General features: G+C 40.4%; 1 protein-coding gene across 1 annotated transcript in view; it reads right to left on the bottom strand.

Annotated features, from left to right (window-relative positions):
* LOC107676944 (histone-lysine N-methyltransferase, H3 lysine-79 specific-like) overlaps positions 1 to 7,188 on the bottom strand; it is a 24,444-nt gene extending 17,256 nt beyond the window's left edge. Inside the window, exon 1 of the mRNA XM_016471689.1 lies at positions 6,877 to 7,188. Coding sequence (XP_016327175.1) covers positions 6,877 to 6,957 — 81 coding nt within the window. The 5' untranslated portion in view covers positions 6,958 to 7,188. The remainder of the gene's footprint in view (positions 1 to 6,876) is intronic.
* Positions 7,189 to 9,748: the final 2,560 nt, after the last annotated feature.

Below are 9,748 nucleotides of genomic sequence, written 5' to 3'. Positions count from 1 at the left end.
GAGAGAGAGAGAGAGAGAGAGAGAGAGAGAGAGAGAGAGAGAGAGAGAGAGAGAGAGAGAGAGAGGACTCAAACTTGGGACGCCCGAAGCACAAAGCCCCACGAGGCCATCAGCGCCAACAGCAGCAACATTTCTAATTTCTGTCTAATATTTATATATTTTTTTAATTTCAACTATCAAAAATGTTGCTTTACACATAAAAAAGCCCGAAAGCCATCACACATGACTGTGCTGCACTTAAAAATTTGTAACTCTGGCCCTTTAAGAGCTCTGAGGTCAATATGAATAATTATCAAGGCTAATTAACCCCGGATTGCATCTAACATGTGGATGTGACCCTCCGACCTACCGCTGGAGCTCTGCTGCTGCCTGACCCAGTGACCCACTTTCCGTCAACAGAGTCCTGAGAAGCCCTCTGCCTGCCTGAGTGTGCCGCTGCTGGGCTCCTCTGCCTCGCTAAGCTCCTCCTAGCCGTTTTCCCGCTCAGCTGCATGTACGGCGGGTCTCGTGCTCTTCTGCCCACCCCTGCAGCTCCGAGGCGGCGTCACAGGGACTGGGAAATAATGCAGTCATAGTCCGAGGCCAAACGAGGGCACTTATTTAAAGCAGGGATGCGCCGTTATTTCAATATTGCGTTATATGCAAACGCTAAGACAGATGGCGGAGTGTGTACGTGCACAAGCAGACACTTCAGCGCATTGAGAGGAGGGGGGCAGCGCGCGTGTACGGGGTGTTCTGGCGCACAGCAACACCAGCGCCACAGCTAAATATATCCATAGGAAAGGAGGGGAGGATGACGGAGAGCAAAAAATAAAGCACGACAGCCCTCGGTCACGAGCAGGCTTGACTCACGAGCACAAAAACAGGCTCTTCGTTCACCTCACGCACCCTTGACGTGACTCACGGAGGGAGGTGGAGAAAAAAATAAAATCACGCCTTGTGAACACTCATCCTCACTGCACAACTGTTCGTTTTGGCCGGGGTGGCAAAATGCCACACCTTTGTGTATTGACGGGTTTAACGGTCGAACTGTGAGGTGTGTGCGACTGGAATTCCTCATACTCCGAATGAATCATTTTGTAGCCAAGTTTGAGGAATTGACGCTTTCATATGGAAGCAATTACAGGCCAGTTTCCAGATATGGGATGTAAATGTGGCCGGATACGTAGGTTATAGGAGCGTAGGTTAGACAGAAAACAGTGAAGCTCAGTGTTCGATAAAAACCCTCTCCTTCCTCCCACCCCAGGTGAGTGGGATGCTTTTGTTTGGAGCACAATGTGAAGCCCTGAGGCAAAATGGCACGCTAGTGGACAAGGATCCGGCAACAGCGGGAGACGAAAAATCACTCGGTTGAGTCTCTGAAAAACAAGATTCGAATGAATGGAGGGCTTTTGGTCCTTTGTATAAAACACCGTAACCTCGAATAGAAGTAAGAAATATTTTAAAGCAGGGAGAGGAAAACGCAGCACTTCAGTTTCTCACCTTTCCTCATTTTTTTCCCCACATGTGTTTAAAGGGTTAATTCGCCCAAGAATGAGGATTTTGTCATCATTTATTCACTTGTGTAATGTTTCTAACCTGTATGACTTTATTTGTTCTGAGCAGCACAAAAGGAGAGGTTTTGTAGAATGTGCACGCTGCTCTTTTCCATACAATGAATGTGAATGGAGACTAGGGTAAGGTATTCACAAGCTCTTGATTCAGTTTGGTACAGTTCAGCTAAAATGTCAATTTTTATAACACAAAAGAAATTCTCTTTCTTCAAATGCTGTAAATTATATAGAGTAGATTCAGATCAACTTCTTGAACTGTTCATTAATTGAACCTTGGCTGTATGTTCTTGATTCACTAAAAATAAATATCAATTCTTTTCTTTTATGTTTGAATTAGTAAAAAGAAATGGCTCGTATGAATAATTTGTTTTTGGGAATCAGGCTACACTGGTCACTCTGTATATTTATGATTCACTAAAAAGAATCAGCTCAAAAGAGTCATTTGTTTAAGAATCAGGATACACTGGTCACTCTGTATATTTATGATTCACTAAAAAGAATCAGCTCAAAAGAGTCATTTGTTTAAGAATCAGGATACACTGGTCACTCTGTATATTTATGATTCACTAAAAAGAATCAGCTCAAAAGAGTCATTTGTTTAGGAATCAGGATACACTGGTCATTCTGTATATTTATGATTCACTAAAAAGATTCAGCTCAAAAGAGTCATTTGTTTGGGAATCAGGCTACACTGGTCATTCTGAATATTTATGATTCACTAAAAAGAATCAGCTCAAAAGAGTAATTTGTTTAGGAATCAGGATACACTGGTCATTCTGAATATTTATGATTCACTAAAAAGATTCAGCTCAAAAGAGTAATTTGTTTAGGAATCAGGATACACTGGTCATTCTGAATATTTATGATTCACTAATAAGAATCAGCTCAAAATAGTCATTTGTTTGTGAATCAGGCTACACTGGTAGTGCTGTATATTTTTGATTCACTAAAAAGAATCAGCTCAAAAGAGTCATTTGATTGGGAATCAGGATGTATATATACACTGATCGTGCTGTATATTTTTGATTCACTAAAAATAACTGGCTCATTAGAGTCATCTCCATTCACTTTCACTGTACAGAAAAAAAGCAGCGTGAACATTCTGCCAAACATCTCTTTTTGTGATCCTCAAAAGAAAGCTAGTCATATGGGCTTGGAACAACAAGAAGGTGACCAAATGAACTTATCCTGTAAGGGAAGTCTAAATCACCAGTGCATGTGGATAACCACCGCCCAGATTCCCTAATTAACAGAATCCACCCCTCCCTAAACAAAAATTTGCAAGGCACGTCTACAGCTCGCCAAACGCGGGTGCTCTGTAACTCTGTTTACCCAACAGCAGGTCAGAAATATGGCTCTCAGTAGGAGGGGCATCCATCCCTTATCAGCCAAAGTCAAAAACGGAAGTCATCTGAGGCCAAGTGAGACAGTAAAATGGCTGAGGTCATGACTACTACACTACTAGCTGAATGACAAACGAAAGAGACTGGAGTTTTCAGTGATGCAGCAGCTCTGAAAATAACCTACGCTTCTGAGAAACCCACATTCTCGGTTTGTGTAAAAGAGCATGAATCGTAGTATATTAAACATCGTGAGGGACAAATGAGACAGCCGTTTCTGTGGAAACCACAGGCTTTGATCTGCACCCCCCATTTCCGTCTACGACTGAAACAGCGTTGGCAACTTTGGTGGCGTGAGAAATGTGAACTTTCGGATGACGTGAGGACTTTCCGAACACATTCTCGTAATAAAATATTGAAATAAATAACCCCGTCTTGTTTTTTCTTTAGTTACTCTGAACATGAAGACATTTCCTCATCTCTTAGGTCCTAAATATTACTCAAACTGCCTGCTATAACAGGGTAAATAGCAGTGCATGTGTGTGTTTTATGGGGGGTCTCGTCCCACTGTCAACCGATTCAGCAGCTCAGCATCACTGGAGTTAATCACAGTGTGGAATCTGTGTGTTATGATTACTGCACATGTGCAATGACTGTATGATGTCAGAAACAACACAGACAGAGGAACAGTGTCTGACTCAGAATGGATGATACGACTCCAAACAAGCCTTTTTGACACCATTTAGGGCACAATAATCGTAGAAACTAGATGAATACATTTTCAAAAGAAAAAGTCAATGGAAAACAGCTTGTCGCCAAAATGCTAGGGCGTTTTGGGTGGTTGCCAGGGCATTGCTACAGTGTTTAAGAGCCCCCACCATCAAGTCTCCATGATATTCGCAACTCTACATTTCCGAATCTGTGTTTCAATACTAATATACAATGTTTTTTTTCCCAGTTTTATCTTCTACCAAACCACAAGCCTGATCATAAAAGTCCAAGGTTTTCACATGTACCGTAATTTCGCCATCAGCATAGTATGCAATTTTTGAGAAGTTGCTCACAAGGAAGCCAATGACCGGGGCTTGATGTACAGCTCCACCTCTCTGGACATAACGAGTGGAGCTTAAAGGTCCAATTAATACACTGTAGCCCTAAACATATCGCAATCACTAAACATAACTAGGTAAATCTGCACCCATTAGGTCCACAGAGGCGGGGCTAGACTAGGTCAAGCTCCACCCATTCATCTCTGCAGTGAGCACGTAGGAATTTTTCGGGCTTCCCATATTGATTTTTCTGCACTGATTAGCTATTCAACATGGTGGCAACACTGACGTTGAATGTTCTTTCACTTTCAAAAAAGAAACAGAACAACAACAGACTCCCGCGCTTGTATGAGGGGTTCAGAAATAGGTCATGTCATAGGATGAAATTATGAACCTTTATAGCGAACATGTAAAAAAACAAGGTATACTTTGGCCTTTAGAAAAAGAAGGTGGTGTCATTCATAGAAAAAGAGGCGTCATTCTTGTTTTTAGTACAATAGTACAGGATAAATAATGCACTAAATATTTAATACTAAGAGCTGGGAGTACATTCAATGTGTAATAATCTTCAATAATAATGTATATGCTAGAAAGCAACTTTAAAAAGCCAATATTCAAGTCCAGCAGGCTTTACAACCCCCTAGTAACCACTAAAAAGTCAGTTATTGCCAAACTTCCTAGAGAATCCTGCATACTAGCTTGTTTTTCAAGAAATGTCAGCCATACAGGCTACATTATGACACTGTCCCTTTCAGGATGTATCCAAATGGTAACCAAAACACAACACTATCCCAATGCAAGGGCTGCCAAACGAGCAACCCCGGTTTTAGACACAAGTGACAAATTTGACACTTCCAGAACAGTACACAATACTTCAAAAGATCCCAAATGTTATATGCGGTCCATCCTAGAAAGATACAACCGCGAAACAGTGTAAAGGAAACATCAAAACTGTGAAAAACGGTAAGATACCCATTACGGGACACAAATAAAATATGTCAATAAAACACACTAACAATATGGAGATACCGTCCTCTCGCCTAGTGCACTACTCGCCTTTTGTTTAACACCCTCCGTGTGATATTTAGCCGGCACGAAGCTTATTTCACCCTAATATATCCACTACAGTTCTGCACACACACTTATGGCAGATATTTACAATGTTTAAGTTATCTAGAGTTTGACGACAGTTAGTGTTGGGTAAAAAGCGATAAAGTTAGCTAGCCCTGCTATCTGACTGTTAGCATGACGCCTAACGTGAATTTCAGCCTCCAGAAACATTAATTAAATGCAGAGTCATACAAACTATCGTTTCAGGCTGAATAAGTGCATTAATGGACGTTTAAACAGTTTGTTCGTCAACAACCGTATCCAAATGGTAACCAAAACACAACACTATCCCAATGCAAGGGCTGCCAAACGAGCAACCCCGGTTTTAGACACAAGTGACAAATTTGACACTTCCAGAACAGTACACAATACTTCAAAAGATCCCAAATGTTATATGCGGTCCATCCTAGAAAGATACAACCGCGAAACAGTGTAAAGGAAACATCAAAACTGTGAAAAACGGTAAGATACCCATTACGGGACACAAATAAAAGATGTCAATAAAACACACTAACAATATGGAGATACCGTCCTCTCGCCTAGTGCACTACTCGCCTTTTGTTTAACACCCTCCGTGTGATATTTAGCCGGCACGAAGCTTATTTCACCCTAATATATCCACTACAGTTCTGCACACACACTTATGGCAGATATTTACAATGTTTAAGTTATCTAGAGTTTGACGACAGTTAGTGTTGGGTAAAAAGCGATAAAGTTAGCTAGCCCTGCTATCTGACTGTTAGCATGACGGCTAACGTGAATTTCAGCCTCCAGAAACATTCATTAAATGCAGAGTCATACAAACTATCGTTTCAGGCTGAATAAGTGCATTAATGGACGTTTAAGCAGTTTGTTCGTCAACAACCTTGCGTTTCTGAGGTAAATTAATAAGTGTTATACACACTCTCTCTGCTATAGCAGGTTTTGGTTTGCGGCGGTGTCTCAAACTCTCGTCAGCTGCCTACCTAGTAAGCGAAATATTTCGGTCGTGTTTAAGTTAACTCAAGCGTATGATAAATAAAAATATTTTAATAAATGACGCAAGACTTGTTTCGGTATCTGTATAAAGAATCTATAAAGATATATAATATAAGAATTATAAAGTGAATAATTTTATGACTTGCTTATAACATCCAAGAATAAACTCACTTGTAAACTAATTGGCATAATAAATATAACCTCCAAAAAGGGTCATTGACAAATGAAAATAATTCAAATTCAAAAGATTTGAATCACAGCAAAGACCCATTTTCTTTTTATTTACGCGTTTAATCGCATTAGAACTGCTTAGCCAGTATAAACATGTTGCCTAGGCAGACAGCTTACGAGGATTTGAAACACTGTACGAGCTGGCCAACTGGGTCACAGCAGGCTACACACAGTGTGTATTTCCTGCGATTCAAATATTAATATTAGCTGAGGTGATAACAGATTTCTTTTTCTTTTTTATTTTTTTTAAACAAAACGATTATGTCATTTCAAGTCTAATGTTTAGTGGTCTTCCGAACACCTTTATGAACAGATAACGTTACACGTTTAGGATATATTCAACATTTAGGATATATTCAACACTTTTAGGATGTACTGGCACTCTCATGTCCCAATTTTAAGCGGTTCTTGGTTCTTATAACACCAATATTGAAACAAGCACATTAAAAAAAAAAAAAAACAAGACATTCACACACTATGCACACCATGTACTCGTTCAGATAACGTTAACGTTACACGTTATTCTCTGCCTACATGACCCACTTCGCTTTATCGCAAGGGAATCCCAGTGTTTGTTTCGGTTTGTATTAAAACAATAATACTGATAGTACTTACATATACAGGTAAGGGCCACGGATAGCCTGCCGCTTCGGCTCCGACCGGCGACTTCAGTTTTAACTCCAGCTTTTCTCCCATTCTCCCCAAAACAGCTAATGGACGAGACACAAACTAGAGTAAGAGCATTTCCGTGAAAAAAACACCGGGTTTAACGCGACAGGATCTCACGTTGGATATCGCAGGCTGCGGGTGATTTAACACAGTTGTGCCGAGCGATTTGGTCGGTTTGAATCCGATGTGCCCCCCTGATTTAGAGAAAATGATCGATTAAGCCGAGCGGCTGCTCCGTCTTGGCAGTACCGCCGCCATCTTGACCGGCTCACGATGAGAAAAAAAAATGCGCCCGAGTGTGTGTATATGTGTGTTGGTGGTGGGAGGCCCGATTCATTTCTTCGAATCGGTTCTTTTGAACAATTCTTGTAAAAACAAAAAAACCCGCTCAAACGAGTCTTTTACGTCACCGAACGCTCACTGGCGTCCATTCGTCCTTTTTCGCATTTGGCTCCCAAACTCTGGAACGAACTGACAAAGGGAATAACACGGTAACGTCTGGATCCAACCCTAACAAAGATCTGAGATGACCGAACACCTGAGAGAGATGATGCCAACCCCTCAGAGGACCTCAGATGATGCCAACCCTGAAACAACATACAGAACTACCACCTTTTTCTACAAGTTTGACTGCATCATATAATATTTGCTGTTAATAGTGTTCATCGTCTGTTTGATTACGTCTTTAATTGATTTTTCCGTACATTTCTGCCATATGTAGACTACATCAATTTGACAGTCACTGATGAGCTACTACTAAATATATTGTAGAAACTTAATTTTCTGTAAAGCTGCTTTGCAACGATTTGTATCGTGAAAAGCGCTGTACAAATAAACTTGAATTGATTTGAATGGTTGCAACCACAGCCGTTTCTGAGGAACTACATTGCTCGGCGGAAGAATAATATTTTTATTTATATCATTACATTTTATTTGCTTTGTTTTATTTTGTGGTGAGTTTTATTTTTCAAATTTTATTAAGGGGTGAGTAAATGATGACAATTTTCATTTTTTGGTGAACTATCCCTAACGAATTGCTCTCAACTGTTTTGGGAAGCGGTTCCACTGATTCCTTAAAAGATCCGACTCACATGAACGATTCGTTCGTGCTTGTGTAGTGCGCAGGTCGTACCATCAAAACCGAAACGAAAGGGAGAGTGGAAATTGGTATGTATAAAACTAGAGGGGCGAGGCGTCTGTTCTCTGACACACACACGGCGGGGATTTCTCCTCGACAACTCTCTCACATTGGCTGGGTAACGATGACACGGATCGACAATTAACCGGGCGGTTTGAATCAGGACGCCGGTGCCAATAACCGTTGAATGGGCGGGACGTAGGCCTACCATTTTACCCCAGCACATGTGCAGAATGTGAAGGACCCATGTTTACTATCAGGACCAGTTTGCTGGACCTTTACTTTCAACTTAAAATGCAGGGAGAAAACCATAGACTGTATAAAAACGTGAAGTGAAACTAATATATTCGTTTTCTTTTAGATAGTACTTTTATTAATATTCTTGGAAAGATTTGAGAAATTATTCAAAATGATGGTGGCATAAAGGACAATCAACATTCGTATAAACACTTCTATACAGCCGAGGCCAAAAGTTTTGAGAATGACAAATATTAATTTTCACAAAGTCTGCTGCTTCAGTGTTTTTAGATCTTTTGTCAGATGTTACTATGGTATAGGCCTACTGAAGTATAATTACAATAATTTCAGAAGTGTCAAAGGCTTTTATTGACAATTACAATAAGTTTATGCAAAGACTCAGTATTTGCAGTGTTGACCCTTCGTTTTCAGGACCTCTGCAATTTGCCCTGGCATGTTGTCAATCAACTTCTGGGCCACATCCTGATTGATGGCAGCCTCAACGATTTGTATCGTGAAAAGCGCTGTACAAATAAACTTGAATTGATTTGAATGGTTGCAACCACAGCCGTTTCTGAGGAACTACATTGCTCGGCGGAAGAATAATATTTTTATTTATATCATTACATTTTATTTGCTTTGTTTTATTTTGTGGTGAGTTTTATTTTTCAAATTTTATTAAGGGGTGAGTAAATGATGACAATTTTCATTTTTTGGTGAACTATCCCTAACGAATTGCTCTCAACTGTTTTGGGAAGCGGTTCCACTGATTCCTTAAAAGATCCGACTCACATGAACGATTCGTTCGTGCTTGTGTAGTGCGCAGGTCGTACCATCAAAACCGAAACGAAAGGGAGAGTGGAAATTGGTATGTATAAAACTAGAGGGGCGAGGCGTCTGTTCTCTGACACACACACGGCGGGGATTTCTCCTCGACAACTCTCTCACATTGGCTGGGTAACGATGACACGGATCGACAATTAACCGGGCGGTTTGAATCAGGACGCCGGTGCCAATAACCGTTGAATGGGCGGGACGTAGGCCTACCATTTTACCCCAGCACATGTGCAGAATGTGAAGGACCCATGTTTACTATCAGGACCAGTTTGCTGGACCTTTACTTTCAACTTAAAATGCAGGGAGAAAACCATAGACTGTATAAAAACGTGAAGTGAAACTAATATATTCGTTTTCTTTTAGATAGTACGTTTATTAATTTTCTTGGAAAGATTTGAGAAATTATTCAAAATGATGGTGGCATAAAGGACATCAACATTCGTATAAACACTTCTATACAGCCGAGGCCAAAAGTTTTGAGAATGACAAATAATAATTTTCACAAAGTCTGCTGCTTCAGTGTTTTTAGATCTTTTGTCAGATGTTGTATAGACCTACTGAAGTATAATTACAATAATTTCAGAAGTGTCGAAGGCTTTTATTGAC

The sequence above is a fragment of the Sinocyclocheilus anshuiensis genome, unplaced genomic scaffold, assembly GCF_001515605.1.
Source record: "Sinocyclocheilus anshuiensis isolate Anshui unplaced genomic scaffold, SAMN03320099.WGS_v1.1 scaffold420, whole genome shotgun sequence".
NCBI lineage: Eukaryota > Metazoa > Chordata > Actinopteri > Cypriniformes > Cyprinidae > Sinocyclocheilus > Sinocyclocheilus anshuiensis.
This window is presented reverse-complemented; position numbering and strand designations above follow the sequence as displayed.